General features: G+C 44.5%; 1 protein-coding gene across 2 annotated transcripts in view; it reads right to left on the bottom strand.

Moving 5' to 3' along the window:
- CXCL12 (C-X-C motif chemokine ligand 12) overlaps nucleotides 1–19790 on the bottom strand; it is an 87898-nt gene that overhangs the window by 41972 nt on the left and 26136 nt on the right. For both annotated transcript variants that reach the window (XM_085608688.1, XM_085608689.1), the window contains exon 2: nucleotides 7944–8061. In XM_085608688.1, the coding sequence (XP_085464814.1) occupies nucleotides 7944–8061 (118 nt within the window). The remainder of the gene's footprint in view (nucleotides 1–7943; nucleotides 8062–19790) is intronic.

Raw genomic sequence — 19790 nt, forward strand, 5'->3', positions numbered from 1 at the left:
AACTTCGGCTAGCCCAATCCAAGTCCATGGACTACGCTTGTTGGCAAGAGATAAGCACCCAAGACAGAGAGTCTACCGGAAACTCTTGGGCAACTTACCTGAACTCCTGCTTGCACGAACTAGATCTCCTAGAAACTTGGAACAAAGAAATTGAACATACTTCTTTCTGTAAAATAGCCAACAGAGTGGCAAAAAGGAAATCTCTACTAGAGGACAAAACTATATTGGCTACTCGACGCCATGCTTGGACCGTAATCTCTTCCTACTCTTATCAGAAACAGCAGACCTATTTAGCAACTCACTTTAGTCAACACTTAAAAAAAATCTTCATTGACAATAGACTGGGTCTGCATTATTCAAAAGATCTAAGACCGTCGTGGAAACATCAGAACGAAAGTCTCCAATGTAGACTATGTGGATACCATAACGAAACTCTAACTCACCTGTTTTGCGTGTGCCCAGCGCTAATGACACTGAGAAGGAAATACCTACGTGCTATTTGTCTCAATTTGAACATAAAAACATGCCGGCAAGCGATAATAACTTGGTTGAGTGGCTCCTCCCATTTTTGCTTGCCGGGGACTCAAATTTATGACAGAAGCTAAAAAACTACTCCCGGGTAAATGAGCAGCCCTACACTACAATTAAAGAGGAACACAGTGATTAAGGCCGGACGTTCTACCACGTGACTACATCTTAAAACGTGTTAGACTAAGAACTCAAAAACTATAAGTATATTCTTCCGGGGACTTTGTGACATGGTTTTAAAAAAAATAATAAAAAAAATACTAAAAACAAAACAAAAGACAAGACGAAATAAGTAATTTATGAAAGCAAGTTTTATAATTGTTTTTATATTAAATGTGGATTGTAATAATTTTTATTAATTATGCAATAAATTGAATTGGATTATAGCAATGCTCTATTATATAACTCTTGCGATAAACTGGCGTAAAGCGCTCCAATACCCCCGGGTCCGGCCAGCGCTATATAAAACTCCTTAAATAAAAAAATAAAAAATAAAAGGTGGCATACAGTCTGTGCATCCTCCCAGTAGTGCCCTCATAGATAAAAGGGTGTACTGAGGTCCCCTCGCATCACTCCAAAGGTGGGCACAGGTGGGAGATCAAATAGATGATAGGCTATCTCTGGACACCTGAATTCTGTGAGTGGCGGCTACTTGTTTTAACTTGCTCTGGCCAATGAGGACAGTTTTGGACATCTTACCATTAGAGACATGCAGAAAGGTATTCCATGCCCTGATAACATCAAGTCTGGACTATTCAAACTGCCTCTATCTTAGTGTACCAGAGTACAATATCAGAAGACTCCAGGTGGTGCAGAACGCAGCGGCTCACCTTATCCTTGGCACACCAGGTAGGGAATCCGTTTCTGGTTACCTTGGGGATTTGAATTGGCTTCCCTTTAAGAAAATAATTCTGTTCAAGGCGCTGACTGTCATTCATCGAGCCTTATACAAGTATGGTTCTATTTATTTGATTTCTATGATGTTGCATTGTACTCCTCTCAGTTCTACCGCAGCGCTGCTTGCAGGGGGCCCAAGATTCCTCCTGGCCAGGACTGGTGGGTGGTCCTGCTCGGCACTTGGCAGTAAAATTTGGAATAGGCTTCCAGTGTCTCTTTGCACCATCTCACATGAATCACTGTTCGGGAATGAGCTTAAACTCATCTTTTTTTCTCTTAGCTCATGGCTTGTTTAGCAATCCTGATTTTTACAGATGCCGCGCTGGGACACCACTTGGAGTAGCAGTGGGCTTAGCAGATCACTTCATTCATTGGGGAGAGAAGTTGGCCTAATGGCTAGGGCGGTCGACTGGGGAACAGGGTTTGAGTCTTGGCAATGACGCTGAACATCCAGTGATTCTGTGCAAATCACTTAATCTCCCCGTGCCTAAGAAAAGAAACGTGTCCTCATGTAAGGCAACTGGTGCTATGTCAGGCGCTCCGATACCCAATTCGGGTCAAGTTCGCGCTATATAAAACTCTGTGTAAAAAATAAATAAATCATTCATTTACTCTTTCACTAGCTGCCCCCGCCTGCAGCGAGTTTCTGCTCGTTTGACTTGTAGGCCACGTTGCAGCCTGTGAAGTGAACGGTGGACCGGAAGCTTCAATCAGCCTGTCCACCTATCACTACTGCTTCCAGGGCGGGCGCAAGATCACAGTTGCTCAGAGGGTAGCGCATTCTTGGGATAAGGCGTACTTGTGTGCTTCCTGTTATAGGTGCGTCATTGTGTAGACCTGGGGGGGGTGCCCTATATATATGATATGGGCCCAGGAAACAACGCAGGATCACAAATTGCGTTTCCAGAAGAGAACTTATACTTTGAAGACAGAAGAATGAAGATACTGTGTGAAGAGCAGAGAAAGGAAACAATGAGATTAATTAAAATAGTAATAGTAACAGCAACGTTGCTGTTGTTGTTACTGCTATTATTATGATTGTTACTATTATTATTTTTGGTGTTGTTAATATTTTGATATGACGCGACACAATCTGTATTGTGTTCTGTTCCAATGGGTGTGATAGGTACACAACGCCATACTATGAGGGCAATGAATGATACAGATGGTGGAAATCACTACCGTAGAGGGGCTGTTGCACTAAAACTTCACAATCAGTAATTTGGCCTGAATCTTTAGTCATGATCTCTCTTTGCCTCAATGCAGTTAATCTGCTTTTTTTCTCTCCTTCTAGTCCCATCTGCCAGGGCAGCCCACAGAAAAGAGAGCTGACCTGCTGCTTACAATAGGACACGGGTCTTTTGGGTGTAATGATGTCTCTTATTATCCAGTGGTGGCTCCTCCGCTAAGGCGGAGGAGCGTCGCCCCACTGCTTAAAAGAACAAATAAAATGAAAATAACGCATTATTATTATCACTTTTTTTTCTGATTACAGTCAGTGGCGTGCGGGGTTGGCAAGAACAAGGGGAGGAGTGGTTTTCACTCCCTAAGTGCACATGACTGTTTGGCCGGCCCTCTGGGGCCAGCCAGTCATGCACTCGTTGCATCTTCCCCACCAGACTGCATTACACAGCCTGATGAGGAACATGCAAAGCCTCCCCGTCCCCGTCTGAGCCCTGAACCACGCAATGCAGCGTTGTGATTGGCTAAGGGGAGTCTGGGAGCCCCGGTGCTTTCTGCTAGTGGAAGGGACTGGAGACCGGAAGAAAGAATATTGAAGATTAGGAGGAAACTGAATCTGAGTGGACAACTTTTTATGTTATGTTTATGATTGAAGACTCTTTATGGTGTTGCGCCCCTCACCCCATCTTATGGATCAACAAATGACTGACACCAGAGGGTACTGATGTTAGTTAGGGCACTAGCACAAGGCATTATTTTCTATAAACGCCAGTTTGCTTTAAATATTATGTAAACTGCACCCATGCTTCAGCAACTTCAAAGGTCACGAAGAAAAAGTAACCAAACCTATAATTAATACTATAAAAGTCTAAGTTATTTCTTGTTTTTTTCCTGAGTTTAGTTGAAATGAGTGTCAACCCATTATCTTTGAATATTTCTCATTAAAAAGAAAAGGTGGCATACAGTCTGTGCATCCTCCCAGTAGTGCCATCATAGATAAAAGGGTGTACTGAGGTCCCCTAGCATCACTCCAAAGGTGGGCACAGGTAGGAGATCAAATAGATGATAGGCTATCTCTGGACACCTGAATTCTGTGAGTGGCGGGTACTTGTTTTAACTCGCTTAATGAGGTGTGTAATTTGACCACACGAGTAACACTTCATACACAGAAAGATTAGCAAGAATTGTTGAAGTTTATGGACTTTAGAAAAGCAGGTGAGTTTTGTCACTTACAGGGATCAGATAAAAAAAAATTGCCGCTATAAAGCAATGGTTAGGCAGAGACCAGGTTGGATCTGCCTAGGTGCAGGCTAGTCAGCGACCCGAGCAGTTGGTAAAAATGGACTTGGGCAAGATGGAGTTCCACGAACTGACTGACTGTTCCCTGCCTTGCCCCACCTGCTAGTCACCTCTGTCATAGGACCCAGACCCCCCAGGTTGGCTCCCGGACCCGCCCCCAACCAAACCCACAAATCAATACTTGACGATCAGAATTGTGGGTAAAAGAGGCCATGTTTATTACAAACCATCACACAAACATGACAATATATAAATCATACAATTTGTTACGATATGGATTTTTCGAATTCAATCGCTAAGCAATATTTACATTTAACTTGACCATATCATCATAATCCATCAGCAAGTCGGACAGAACTCAATTTAAATACAAGAAGAGGAGACCCCTGCATACCGGGGCCGGCGCAGTAAGGAAGAGAGGGCGAGGGCCAGGGCAAGTTGCCCTAAATAGGCCCACGCCCACTCCTCCCTCTCGTTGTTGCGGGTCTACGGCCGGAAGTGACGTCACGACGTTGCCCCAGAAGTGATTCCTGTTGTGGGCATACCTAGTCCATCGATGAGGTCCACATGGGGGAGGGGGGCGTGACCGGGTTCCCGGGGGGCCGCGTCCTAATGGCGCGCTTCATTATATTTCGCGCTTTTCCAGTCTGACTTTGCGCAAGAGTCGATCTCAATGCGCTGTGTTTAGAATGCAGAGAGGTGCGAGGTGGGCCTACCAGTGTTTGTCTGCCACCCCAGCCTCAGCTTCTGAGCATGTTATTCCACATAGCATCTTTGTTTAGTCTGCTTCTGTGTGTGAGGGTGGAGAGACACACTCATGGCTATTTTCTCAGATTTCTCAGATTTGAAATATTTCACTCTATCCTGCCTCACAGATGTGAAAGCATGTATGCAGATGTTCACATATTTTGCATAAGATTCAGACTTCCTTTACCCATGGCTCTTAAGATCAAAGAGATACAGGACATAAAAATGACAACGATTATCACCAGAGGAGAATCGGTGACCCCATCAGAGGGTGTCAGTCACCGAGCTCCCAGAAATGGCTGAGCCGGTTTGACATTCTTGGCCTTGCAGTGAACCATAACGTGATCTCTATCTCTAAGGTCCTGGCGGGAAGAAAGGGTTCTCTGAAGACACCTGCATGACAGGAAGCAGGGGGTGGCCAATGAAATATCAGAAAGGGCCCAAGGTGTACCCACTTCACGGGGTACACAGGCAGTACAATAGACACTCGTGCAACATGCACAAGAAGCATACACCTAAGGTGTGCAAAGCTGCAATGTTTTTCTTTCTTGAACCTCCTGCAAATGATTCTATTACCACCAGCTTTCTGCATGTGGTTTCTCTCTTTAAATGGACTGTCAGGCAGTTGTTTCGACGCAAAAAGAGCAACACTTTCAAAGCTGGAAAAAAAACAACTTAAAAACGAATTAACAAAAAAAAGGCAACTCCATTTTCTGCGCCAATCATCATGTGAGTGGAACTATTCGTACACGTGAGGCTATATTTCGAGGGGAAAACTATGCAAATGAATAGGCCTATTTAAATTATGAAACAAGCTAGGCACATGTAATAAAGGGGAAACGACCTTTACATCGCGGTGATTACACTGTGATGCCACTGCAACACAGTTGTTACAACGACCGCGTTGTTAGCGCGCAATGCCATTACTACGCAAGTCATTACATCGAATTGCAGTAGATGGCGCGCTAACATTAGGAATAGTATAGTTTACTATTCCAACACCTTCCCTACTGTTGTGTAGGCTGGACTTGGAATAGTAAATTATATATTTCTAATGAGAGCGTGCCATCTACTGCAAGTCGATGTAATGGCTTGCGTAGTAATGGCATTGCGGGTAACAACGCGGTCGTTGTAACAACCGTGTTGTAATGCCATGTGATGTTTTAACTCGCGTAGTAACGAGTCATATTTGTAATAAAGACTTTAGACTCATCTTGCTAACAACCTCATGTTTAGGGGGCATATTGAAATCAGTCCCTGAACATTAGGGGCTAGTGGGCTGCTTTTATGTTTGAGGTGGGTACCTGCACCCCCCCCTTCCCTAAGAGAATAGAATGTATTACACCCATGATTTGTTGCTACTGATAAATAACGAATATGTGAATATTCAGGGATTTTACTCCAGAATGCATTTAGAGAAACTATATATGTCTAAGACAATGCTGTGTAATAAAAAAAATCTCCCAATTCTGAACAAGAAGATTTCGTAAACAGCACTGTTACTCCTTCTTCCATGCTAACTCCAAATTCTACTGGAAAGGGTTGGACTTGTTACCTGAGCTCTCTTGCATAGTATGTCGCTAATATAGAAATGTTTACCAGAATTGCAAGGCTTGCCCTGCTCAGAACATCCTAGATTCGGTCTTCGAAAGAGGCTCGTGAAGCAGGTTGCCTGCTTTCTCGCTAGCATGCAGTTCTAACTGTGGTACATACACGTGCCCAAGAGCCCAGGAGCGAGAAGCACGACCTAGATTAGGGTTCTCCAAAGTCAGTCCTGTAAGGCCTGATCCATGCCAAATGTTTAGCAAATCCCCATTTAGATAAAGGTAGTTATCTTAAAAATCTGGCAGGGATCCGGCCCTCCAGGACCGTCTTTGGAGAACCATGACCTAGATAACCAACCTCAAATATATTGCAAGAGAGAGTAGCCTGATATTATGGGACAGGCTGGAGGAGGTGGATTCAGGGGAATATGAATGCATTGCACAATTGGCCAGCACTTCATCACTGAAGCGAATGTAATGTCCGCAATCACAAGCACTGCATCAACTGAAGATAATGGAAAGGCCTAAAGCATGAACACTATCGAGCTGGAGCTAATGTTATCACCACCCCAAAAAATATAACGAATTGGAGCTAATGTTATAACCACCCCAAAAAATATAAGAAATTTGAACCAATGATGTGACCCAACCTTCAGAGTCCAGATCCCAATAGAGATCAAGGTATGTCACCATCTGTTATGGCTAAAGCCTGTTTGTTGGGAATATAGTGCACCAAATCATCACTGAAGCTGTAAACTTGGCTGAACCACTGAACACTTCAGCGCTGGAGCTTAGGTTATAGCCAACTGCATGGAGCTAACATTTCTGTACATTCCACAAATGAAGGTATATCCCGAGGATAAATTAACCTAACACTGGCACTGGAGTATAGCCCACTCATCAATTTCCATCATGCACTTCCCAGCTTCTGGTTTGTGTCACCATCTGATCGCACAACACTTTTATATACTATCTGGTAATATCTTAGAGTCTAAATCAATCTTCCGTCACTTGGAAAAAACAATTTATCATCCACTTTTGTCATTGGTGAAATCATATTTTATTTTGATGAAGTTTTCAAGATTAAAATCAAATCTCTTCTTCATGATTATGTATTTTTATCATGAGCACTCTTTATCTTTCTCCTGTAAATAAGTGCCTAAATTGTGCTGAGTGCCAAGCAGGGGGTGCATTCACAAGTGGAGTAAATGTTATGGCCCTTCTAATCAATACAACACTATTGGAACCAATGGTCAGGACTATCCCATGAATGCAGTAAAACTTGAAGAAACATCAAGGCAAATGTTATTGAATTCCATGTTACTAAATACAAAAACCTGCACAATCCCATGAACAGCATTCCACCATAATAATGGTATAGTCCTTAAAAGAAATAGCTCATGTTGGGGCTGACGTTATAACCCATTACCCGACTGAGTCTCAAGGCTGCTATAGCGACAGTCCCGCTCATTAAAATCCCACAGCTGGATTTCAGATACACTCAACTCCAAAAATCCACCATCACTGAAATTTAAGCTATTGACTACTCTGTGGAATCCTTCACTGCGCCCAAAATCGATACGAACCAAGACTCCCCAAACCGTCTCTTGCCTGGGACACTAAGAGAAACAAGGGGATTGAAATGGAGCATATGAGATCCAAATAGCCTAGTACAATTAACACCAGTTGCACACAGTGCCAACGTCAGTGATGGGCGGCCAAGGAGCCACTATTGCCCAGACTTACACAATTTGGAGGGAGCAGTTGGCTGTGGACAGGATCTTCAGGTGCTTGATGTTGTTCCTTGACACGAAGCTCTCAAAGGACCGGCAGGGACATCGATAACTCAGGCTGACGGGCTTTGCTAGAAGGAGAAAGCAGAGTTCAGACCATTTAGATCATTCTGAGACTTGGCCAACTTGTGCAGAAGCTAAAAAGCTGCCAGAATGTGTGTCCTGGTGCTCAGCCATATTAAGACCATCACAGAGGCGACTGTAGCTCTTTAGGCTTATTTCGTCACCTTCCTTTTCGACACCCTCTACACCACCTCCAAGTGCCACATAATCTCCTCTTCCAACTTTTCAGGCCACCTGTTTGCTTGTAAATCCAAATCATCTTCTTATTTTCATCTTTCATCCCCAACTTCAGAAATAAATATGAACAGCTTGCAGTTGTTCTGTTTGTATAGCATTGCAATGCATCATATTGCCTCTGCCACATTTACATCCCTCATTGTTTTTCTTCTTATGGCCATCCTTCCATCATCTTCAGCCTGAGACACAGTTTCACAGACCTGCGTCCCTTTGTATCTTCATAACCACAACATCCACTGCCACCAAATGTTATATTCTCTGTATGAGTATGATCCATCCCACCACAATCTTCAATCTGCCAAGACCTTCATCAATGTGGTACCCAAATATGACTACACTAACAGCCTCCTCCTGGACTTTAAACGGAATTCCATCCTGGGCACAAAGAAGGCTGTTGGTACAACTGTATTCTACCAAGAGCTAATGGAGGACTACGAGAAGGAATCCTCCATAAATCTCTCATTCATGCATCTAGATCATTAGTCTTCCTTACCTTTTCCTACCTCGCATTGTCCATCTAATTTCTGCATCCCAAACACCCTCTGCACTTGCTGTCACAACACTGCCTATCATTGTCACACAACACTGCCTGGGCTTTAGCTTGGGTTGTGCGAAATTCAAGGAATTTCCTCTCACATATTTACGTAAAATTTCAACAAAATTAGGTAAAATCACATGCATATACGCAAAATGAGAATCTGCCGTTTTGCATTATATTTTAGTGTGAAATGCGTCCTGGTGTCAGGTTTTGACGTAAGGACACAATTTGGGCTTAAAGAATCTGCTAAAGCAACACGAACAACACCCATTTACTTTCTGCTGTTCACATGCATTCTCAGTGAATTTTGAAAACATATGGCATGTTTCGTGAAGTAGAATAATTGTATGATTTGGGGAATCTCGTATAACAAGCTTAACACAAAATTTCAGAAATTACAAAAATTACACTGGTATGATTTAAATTTCACCCAGGCCTAGCTATGGAACGTTGATAGGCAGCACCACCATTAATGCTGGCGCCAGATTAATATGGCAGGACAAAGTCGTACAAACTCAACTACTTTCATTTTTGTGACATTTTAAAAAACTTTACAAACTTTTTCAGATTTCCAAGGTTTGTGAACTTAAAAAATGTGTAGTGGCAAAGAGCAGGTTTTTCTGCGAAAAAATACGTTTTGCTGAATATTTTTACTGTCAAAAGAGTCTTAGTGGGAACATTTTCATTAAAAAAAACTTTTTGGGGAAAAATGTGTTCTAGGTAAAGCAGGGTCACGTGTACAAATTTGCAACTTCCTGAAATGCAATTTCTTTTCCATTTCACCTAGTTCTGGCACAATTACAGCTCTGACCAGCCCTACAGATTATACCTAGAAGCTTTGCATATGACTGCTTTGCCAGGGGAAAGGAAAGAAAAATATTGCTTTGTGTAGGGCACCAACACCCCTGCCCCAAAATCTCCTCATGCAATTATTTTTCTCCCCTTGCACCTCTACACTGCCTAGCTTTTAAATCCATAAACAGAGCCCCGGATGGCATTTAAACCCTCCTCAAACACTCGGCCGTGCATCTAGATTATGCATTCGAACACAATGGCATCCATTCCCAACAACTGTGGCTCTTTCCAGATACCCATCTATTACTGTAAGGTCCTGCACTGTCCAGCTGACCTTCCCCTACTGCAATAACTACTGGTTAATACATTGTCTGTTGTAAAGATCTCATCTACTGTAGGTACTGGTGTTGTCTGCAAAGCTCTTCTTGTGAAAAAATTCAAGAAAATATAAACACAAATAAAAAGTTGATCAAATCTATAAATGGTAGCACCTGACTACATGCGTATCTCACTATTTGCAGAGGCTTCCCCAACTCAGGGAAGACTCATGTATGGCAGCAAACTGGGTTGTGAACCAGGGTCACGGAACAAGGCGCTGCAGGCTTGTGTGCCGGCTGGGGTGTGTTTGGCTGCCGAGCACGGCCCGTCGCCGTCACCTAATAGGATTGGCATTGTCCGTTAAAAGGGACTGTGCAACTGCGAGTAGGTTTCCTTGGTTCCCGTTTCCTACCCAAATCGCCTCGACGGAGTCCACCTTGCTTCCCCTCTCTACCCGCACACAAGAGAATCGTCACGCGTCACCCTGCAGTGACTCTGCATCACAGACCCTGCACAGCCCAAGGGTGTCCGGGAGCCACATAGGATTGAGCTCGGTCTCCCCTGACCCAATTGTTTTTTAATTTCTCGTTGGTGGCTCCAGTGGGCACGTACGGCCATGGCATGACTGTAGAGGTAGGGAGGGCGCAGGAGGTGAAGTGTGGCCTGTTTTTTCAGACATTTGTGTGTCTGGCATTGATTTAAGTAATTTTGGCTATTTGGTGGAGGCAGTAACCTCGTTAGATGCCTGGTTTACCTTATTAGGAGAGTGGTGCTGGGGGGCTGTGTGGGGCCCTTTGGCATTTTTTGGTGGTTGACCTGGTGGGACCCTGGTGTGTTTTGATAGTCTTGCCTGGCATTGCATTGTTCACTTATTACTGAGACCCCATTTCCTTACCTGCTTGGTCTGGTTTGTGCTGCAATGTAAGATCCTGCATTGTTGAAGCCTTATTATTGGGGTTGAGTGGCCCCTGGTGTTTGCTTGGTCATTACTGCCCGGCCCATGGAATTTTAGCGAGAGCGCCCTTTTTTACCTGCTGCTTGGCTGTATCACCGTGCTGAGTATGTTGTAATTGCGATTTGGTGCCACGTTTACGTCTGCAGTTAGGATGCCAGGAGGTGCGAAGAGGGGCTCCAAGCATGCACACACAAAGGTAGATATAGAGGCATTGATGCACAGGATGGATGCAATTTTGGCCCTTCTGCACCCGCAGTCCCCTCAGTGGGGCAGCATAGGGAGCCAGTGGTGCTCACAGAAAGGCTGAGGAGATCAGGAGTGGCCCCCTGGAAGGCATTTCCCCCGGCCCCCGGGGAAGAAGCGTGGTAGGTGTCAAGGGCCCAAGAAGGAAGGGGGGTCCAAGTGAAGGTGTCGCCCCAGAGGTCCTGCCAGCGGACAACAAAAGTGAAGAGGTGGCGCAGGGTAGCGTTTCTGCCTTGTTGGTGCCTGCAGCAAATATTAGCATTGTACAGAACGGCAATAGTAACATTGCAATTTGGGTCACGCTTGCGGGTGGTGCTGGTAAGCATGATTTGGTCACAAATTTAGCCAGTGTTGTGCCCTGGCTTTCAAAGGTAGGGATGTTGTCTGTGCGTTAGATAGGACGCTTTAGCCAGCGTGGCTAAAGGTGACAATGTGGAAAGGGCCAGGAGGTTGGTGATCAATCTTGATGGTGTAGGGGCGCATGGTGTGCAAGCACAGACTGCTGGCACACCCATGGGGGCAGCCAGTGGGCCGGTACCGGTTTGTCACGTGGCGCAGAGGTCAACAGTGGCTACTACCTTGCACGCAAGCGGCGTGCAGCAAGCAGTTCCAGCGGGAGCCCCATCCCCTCCTTAGGAGTCAACGCCAACAGGTACAGTGGCACCAGTGCCGAGCATTGGGTTGGGGGATGTGTGTTCTGAACAGGACCAGTTGGACCGCCAATGGAGGTAAAAGAAAAGATTTGGAAGGGTAGTTATACTGAAATGTGTGAGTTGATTGCGGATAGACCCGAGTGGGAGGAGAGCAAGCGGTGCAAGGAGTGCCCCCATTCCAGGGATTGTGAGCATTGCTGGGCAAAAAGAGGTTTGAGGAGACATTGTTGAATTGGGTCAAAGGCTTCACGATCTTCCAAGCAATCATACCTGAGCTTTACTCGACCTTCGGGGCACGATTGGCATGCTACCAGACTAGGATAGTATATGCTGACGATGAGTTCTGGGGCATGGCCCTGAGGGATTACGACAAGGAGTTTAGGAGAATTAAGGCCAGTAGGCCCACGTTGGCATGGGACCAGATTGATGTGAACTCCTGGTTGTGCTTTATGAAGCCACAGAGGCTGGATGCTGCTCCTAGTCAGCTCTATCGGGTGGGTGCAGTGGCGAGCAGTAATGTAGGTGGGCAAAAAAGGGGTCCTGTTGGCATTTCAGTAAAAGAACCCTAAACTTGCAAGTTCAAACATTGTTGTTCCTTCTCCGGCCTGCCTTCCCACCCAGAGACAAAGTGTTTTAAAAAGTCGAAGGACAGAGGCCCCAAAAAGCAGGAATGGTCACTCCATCTTAGTCTGTATTTATTTTTAAAAATAAAACAAAATCCTCAGTCAAACATGGCAGCCAGACACATAGCTGAACAAAATAAATGAGGTAAAACAAGCATTAATTAAGTCAATACGTTTTACTTTTGTGTTTGCATCCACACAGGTCCGCACAAGTTTAGGGTAAGCGCTCACACAGAACATGCCCCTGTTCACATCACTGAATGCACATAAAGCCTAAGCATAAAGCCTAAGGGATCCATTTGAACAAAGTCTATCAAGCGTAAAGGCACCCATGCACACAAACAAACTTCCTGACTTCAATGCACACAAACCAACTCTCATACGTAAAGTTCGGTAGTTCACACTGCAAAATTCTTAAAAGCTTGTGAATTTTGCATAAAGTAAAATTCGCAATTGTCTCAAATTTCAGGGGCCTAATAAACATGTTTGATAAGTCAATATTTTTTAAGGCGCTAACGCAGGAAATCTGAGAGCAGGCCCAGGGCCTCCTTACACAATGCCCGGTAATTGGAGTTAAAGATACTGGTGCTGAAGTTAATGATTCTAGACAGTATTTTATTGCCGCCCCCAATCACCCAACTTTACAATTTACCAGGCCTAGAATTAGGGGGAAAAATGCAAGAGCGTTCACTATCAGCAAAACTTGTAATCAGGCAGTGTTATCCCACAGAGGGATACCCCTCCCTCTCACTACTAATTGGGCCTTTAGAAAGCAAAGACTTTTTGCATGAGGCCAAAGACTGAAAAACGTGCACAGATGTTGAAGCATTGAAAATCAGAAACGTACTACTCTTTCATCCAGGTAAAACTTTTTTACGGAGAAAAAATTGCCATTTTCCGCTCCTGGGTTCTGTAGTGCAGAGTTGTCTCTGAATATATTCTCTAAGGTACGAACCATATTGGATGAACTGTTCTTTTTTCACAACCTCTTCACCAAACTCTGCCCTTAAGGTAGGGGCATGCAAAGTTTTTTTTTACTCCTACAAAATTCTATTTTTTGACCCATTTCACATTGCGTACGCCAGAAGGAAGTTGTTTTTCATACTGCAAAATCATTTTCAATCTAATCAAACCCATCTTCTATGTAAAAGTTATGCGGGAATTTCTATGAAAGTTTACCTTTTGAGAAGTTTTTCTAGGGACATTGGCATTTCACACAAAAATGACACTGTTTATGTGAACTATGTTATTGAAACCTATCTTGTTTGCTAATAAAGTACACGTACACCACAAATTATCGTAGAAGTCAGGATTTGCAGATGCTAAGTGTGAAACACTTTTCACTTCAAAAAGTTGCAAAGTTTGCCAAACATCTTTGAGAAGACTGCAGAAGGAATTTGCAACTTTGAAAAACTATAACTGCAAAAGACTAGGGAAGAGATCTCAGTGTTGAGAATGTTTTAAATCATGCCCTCTCAGGCACGTCTTGGAAGCTGTGCAGAGTAATGAAGATTGTTGTAATTTTCTGCCTCCCCTAGGCCCTATAGGAGAGATCGTATCTAGAACATAATTGTCCAATCATGGCTCGGGTACCGTTTCACGAGCAGACAGCTTCTCAGAGGCTGAGGGATGCAAGAGTTGCCAGAGACGGCTGCTAATTAGATAAAACAATGTGTCAGGTGCACCGAGGCCTCTGCCTGACTGCTATTTCATTTCAAAGGCTGCACCTCCTGAGGCAGAGAAGGCCCAGTCGAAGAAAAAGAACGAGGGGGGAACCAGAGAATGCTTCACTGGAGGCGAGAAGAGAGAGGATAACACGACCCAAGAACTTTAAATGCAAACACATTTCCCTCCGAGGTACAGTAATTAGATTTCCTGGCAGGTCGAGTCCGGATTTGTGCCCTCCGGTCCGACACGCTTTATGGGACCCTTGTGGGTCTGACTGCTTGGCCAGCCAGAGGACTGTTTGCAGGGCTGGTCACGGGCTATGAATCCGTCCATTCATCGGATGTCAGTGGGTCTGAACCAGATGGACGGGGAGATGTGGGTCTGAGCTACCCGCGTCCCAGCAAAGGATCCGCCACTCTGGGTGTTGAGTGCAGCTCAATCAAAGGTGCAGAGCAGGTAACACCTAACCGTCTAGAGCCCTGCAGATGAGCAGCGGAGGCTGGAGGGTCAGGCGCAGCTCTAAGATGCTCAGTGCCAGGCAAGGGATGGAGTCGGTGGTCAATGGTCAGGAAGCGATTCAACATCTGAAAACCAGGCCAGGAATGGGGCCTGGGGTGGATGGTCCAATAACACTTTAGCATCTGAACATCAGGGCAAAGATGAGGCTGGATTGAGGGTCCAATAACAGTTTAGCATTTGAGCGCCAAGTAAAGAATGGAGTCTACGTTTTAGGGTCCAATAACACTTTAGCATATGAGAGCCAGACAAATAATGGAGTCTACGGTTGAGGGTCCAATAACACTTTAGCATATGAGCGCCAGGCAAAGAATGGAGTCTACGGTTGAGGGTCCAATAACACTTTAGCATATGAGCGCCAGGCAAAGAATGGAGTCTACGGTTGAGGGTCCAATAACACTTTAGCATCTAAACAGCAGTCAAGGACTAGAGCCTGGGATGGATAGTCCAATAACACTTTAGCATCTGAACATCAGGCCAGAAATTAGGCCTTGATCGATGGTCCAATAACAGTTTAGCATTTGAGCGCCAGGCAAAGAATGGAGCCTTAGGTTGAGGGTTCGTAACACTTCAGCATTTGAACAGCGGTCAAGAGATAGAGCCTGCAATGGATGGTCCAATAACACTTTAACATCTGAGCACTAGGCAAGATATGGAACCCTGGGCCGACGGTCTAATGACACCTTAACATCTGACTGCAAGGGAAGTGGAGAAGCTTGTGGTCGATGGTCCATTAAGACCTTAACATCTGACTGCCAGGCAAGGGATAGAGCCTGGAGCCAATAGCCCAATAACACTTTAGAAGTTGAATGTCAGGAAAGGGATAGATTATGTGATCTTTGGTCAAGTAGCACTTTACCCATTGTCCACCAGTCACAAAGGGCTGGTCCCCCTCAAAAAAGAGCGTCTGTGGTCAGGTAGCACTTTAACAGCTGAGTATCAAGCAAGAAACGGAGTGTGTACTCAATGGACATGTAGCATTTAACAGTTGAGTGCTATGCAAAGAAAGGAGTCTGTGGTCAAAGGGGCGCTGGGCAAGGGATGGATCTGTAGTCGAAGGACAAGGAACTCTTAATAACTAAGCTCTAAGTAGGAGGTGGAGTCCATCTCCAATAGTGAAGCAAGAGCCCAGGTGACTGAGCTTCGGAAAAGTAATAAAGTCTGCAGTTAATGCCCAGGCAGAGCTCAGAGTGACTCAGGCGGGGACAATCGATGGTTTGTGAGTTAATAGCAAAGGAGGGCTTAAAGAGCTGTTGCTGTGGCATGGGAGAAGTATGTGGTAAATTGTCAAGCAGAGGTGGTAACGACTAAGATTTGGAGATGAGCTCGAGTCTGTGGCCAGTGACTGTGCACAGCTTTTAGGAGAATTATGGAATTCAAAGTTATGCCTTCTTCCATTGGATGAAATAGAACTCAAATTGATGCAACTATACCCAGTTATTGAGCTGCTGTGTGCACTCTTCAAACTAATTTGCTTATACGATGGAAGTCTAACAAAATTATTTGACTCTGACCAATGAATACTTTGGAAATACAAAGAAACAAATATAAAGAGTTTTGGGGGAATAGAGAATGGTAGCTTCCGAGGCTTCCATCGGCCAATGATGTGCGGCACTCAGGTTTCAGGCATTTTAATGTATCGGATCAGGGGTTATAGCCATTTGTAAACTTTAAAAATCCGTAAGGCTTGCCTGAGATTGAAAATTTTAAATATATTTGCCCAAAACTAATCTATTTTAGTAGAAGCATATGTTTTGTGAATCATAGTGAAATATCACATTTCAAAGAGTTTACTTCTTTTTAGGCTAAATTGCAAGCTTTTGGCAAAATCTTACGCTCCTTCCTTGTGAGTACATTACAGATTCCGAAATTAAAAATATCTTTCGGGTGAACAAAAAAAGACACATACAAAAGAGAATGATTTCTTAATTAGTCCATAGGATGTGCTAGCCCGCCTGACAAAACATTTTTGTGAGCAGTAACAGCTGCTGTCTGTGGGACAGTGGACTTGAATTTGAGAAGCTTATCCTGCACAGCCTGTTCCCATTGCTTGCCTTTCTTGGTTGGACTGTGTGAATGTGGAAAAGTTTAATAGCTGACTGCTGCACACAGAACAACACACACTTATTCCACCTTATTTCAGAATCTGAGTTAAAGGAAGTTCACAAACACTTGATTTGGGGTTTCGTTCTTTTGAAGAACTGTTTAAATCAAAACAGTCTACTTCAATTGACATTTTGTAGTCTAATTAAATTCTATATACTTTATTTAATTAGCTCTTAGGCAATTAGCCAGGATTAAGATTAGAGCCAGATGCAGGACCAAGGACAATGCATATCAAACGACCTTCTGAAGTGAGCTAGGATGACATATCACAGAAAACATTAGCTTGTTAGGTGTCTGTACCTGCGTGGCAGTCAATCTTTCTTCCATCGAGGAAGTGATAGCTCCCTGTGCTGTAGATGTAAGGTGCCTAGTTAAGGCTGGGGAAGGAATAATTCACATGGAGAGTGGCATGTATTGCTGTAGAGTGTGCTTAATTTGAGCCGGTGGTTTCCAGTGCTCGGCACCAGTACTTAATTGTTAACACTGGTGCTTATGACAGTTTGCCACGAGGTGGCACTGTCTGGCTGATTTAGAGATGACCATAACAACAGTTAGTTACTATTAAATACACATTAAAATTGACCCATACCTTCCGCCCAAGCCCTTATTATACCTTTAGTGGCCTGAAATAGTCCGCATTGTCACATTTGTTGGGGTGTAATGGATAGTAGTTGTGTTGTTACTATCATTGGCAGCAGGGCACAAGTCCTAAAAAAAGAAGTGGGGGGACGCTCTAAGTTAGGTGGTGTCACCGGAAGTGACGTCACGACAGGAAGTGACGTCACGAAAGGTGGCTTGCACCATCAGACTCATTGCCTCCCATCACTCACCCCTTAGATGCGATTGCATCAGAGAAGCCAGCGCATGAGCAGTGTTCTGAATGAGCTCCGATCTCACCCCAAAGAGGCCAAAGAGTGAATGTGTGGCTCCATTTGCTCCAGTTATCGAGCTCTCAAGTTTTCCACTGTCATGTGGGCGGTGTCAGCCAGTCCTGGTTTTACAACTCTCCTTGCTTTGCGTTATGCATAATATTATAATAGTAACAATGCAGGTAAAATTCCAATCGCACGGATTTCTCGAGTCACTGGGTAAAGGGAGATCGACGGGGCGGCCGTGCGGCCAAGTAACGTCATAATTGAAAGTTCAGCTTTTGGGCTGGGGGGACGGAGTCCACCCGGTAAAAACCTGTAAAATAAGTAGGGGGACGCCGTCCACCCACGTGGTACCCCGACTCAAGCCCTGTTTGGCAGCATGGCATGGGCATTGTGTGGTGCTAACTGCAGTAGCCCCCTGATGAGAGCCCTGGCACTTTTTTTTTTTTTTTTACAAATTAAGCACTGGTACAAGGGTTAGGCTATCATATCCTTCTTGTCACGAAGGACGCAACACTCGGCTCGCAGGCTTTTCCTGGTCAGCTCATTGTTTTCAGGTGTACTGCTTCAATTGGATCAGTTGAAGTGAACCAAGACAAGACCTCCCTGAAGAATTAGGTTGTTAAATGAAAAAACAAAGAGAAGCACTGTGTCTTTGGGGTCATGGAGTCATCTGGTAAAGTTGGGCATGGTGAGGCAGCTATGTAACTATCACTGCCTAAGCTTTGATTATTGTAAAGTGAACACCATAGTGTGATGCAAATCAGCGAGCTAACGTCCCCCTCCCAGGATTAGTCGGTGACTGAGGAATTTGGATGACAGACACAATTTGCCACTGACCTGCACAAAATCTCATGCTTAATGGCATTTTTGTGAAAACACACTGAGGTTCATTTGAAACTTGACACCAACACTTTTAATGAACGAATGGAACAACAGTCTGCCATATATCAGGATGGTTGGTAGTGGTTTAAAAAACATAAGAGGCAAAAATATTTTGGGAGTTTTCGGTTCTTAACTTGACAAATAGTGACAGGTAACAAGAGGTGAGATATATTAAATGTATGTTTATAAGGTAAAAAATGATGGACGCAATGCTTAAATTAATCCTAGCCACTGGGAATTAGTCAAGCCACATTCTTCCAGTCCTTTACATTTTTTGCCCATCGATTTGTTCAAGGCCAGCCTTTAGCATGTGTGAGATGGGCCCAAAGCCCAGACTTTTAGAGGGGGAGCAGGAGCTGCCTGGACCAGTTTATGGAGGCTGTTGGTGCCCTTGTCCGCGTTGTGACTACTTTTCTTCTCATGGCTCACCTCTCTGTTGCCCCATCACCTTCGCCTTCCAGTTTTTTCAACACACATTTAAGGAGGACGAATGGGAGGGGCTCCAAAGTTGGATTCGCTCAGGCCCCTCTCTGAGCACAGGCCGGTTCTGGGTATGTAAGTCAGTCGTGGTCTTGTTCTAGTAGCAACCGTCCAGCACAAACGGCCAGGGCAGGTGCCCTCTAGAAATGGAAATAGGGGACCCGATACTGGTTTCAGCCTTTCTGTTCTCAAGTCTTGTGGCACGGTTAGTATGGCCAGGTACAGCCTAGACCCCCTCCTCCCTTATCAATACTAAGACAGTAACACGCTTAGCACAAGGAATTTTTGGATTAGGAAGTCGTAAACCCCCGGCCGTATTTATTGACATAAAATTAAATCAACAATTTTCTATTATATTTAAACAATACGCAGAAAACCATTACATTGATTACTTGGATAGGTACAGATGTAATTTTGCTAACCTTAACATATCTCTAATACTCTCAGTCTCAACCAATGAGTCTTCTAAGCTAAAGACACTTGGGGTCTGCACACACCACTGTTCTACAGAGACCACCAGACAATGCCACCTTTGATTTACAGGCATCTCTGACGTGCAAGTCCATCTGCTATGAAGACGGTCACCGAAATGGATACCTGCTTTGATACAAAGGTGCCTGCCCCGCATACAAGGACACCTCTGACAGATACATACGGCTGCGCGCTCTGATAGTTTCCACCGACACCCTGAGACAAGGCCTCGCTCGCCATGATGAGAGGAAATGGCTGACAGGTTTTATTGCATGAAGCCTTCTTATTTATGCCCTGTGCCGAAACACGAGAACCACTGAAGTATCTAAGGAGGGGGGAGGTGCTCCGCGCGCTCCAGCAGTGAGGGGAATCTGCTG

Source organism: Triturus cristatus, chromosome 1_2, assembly GCF_964204655.1.
Source record: "Triturus cristatus chromosome 1_2, aTriCri1.1, whole genome shotgun sequence".
In the NCBI taxonomy this organism is placed as follows: Eukaryota; Metazoa; Chordata; class Amphibia; order Caudata; family Salamandridae; genus Triturus; species Triturus cristatus.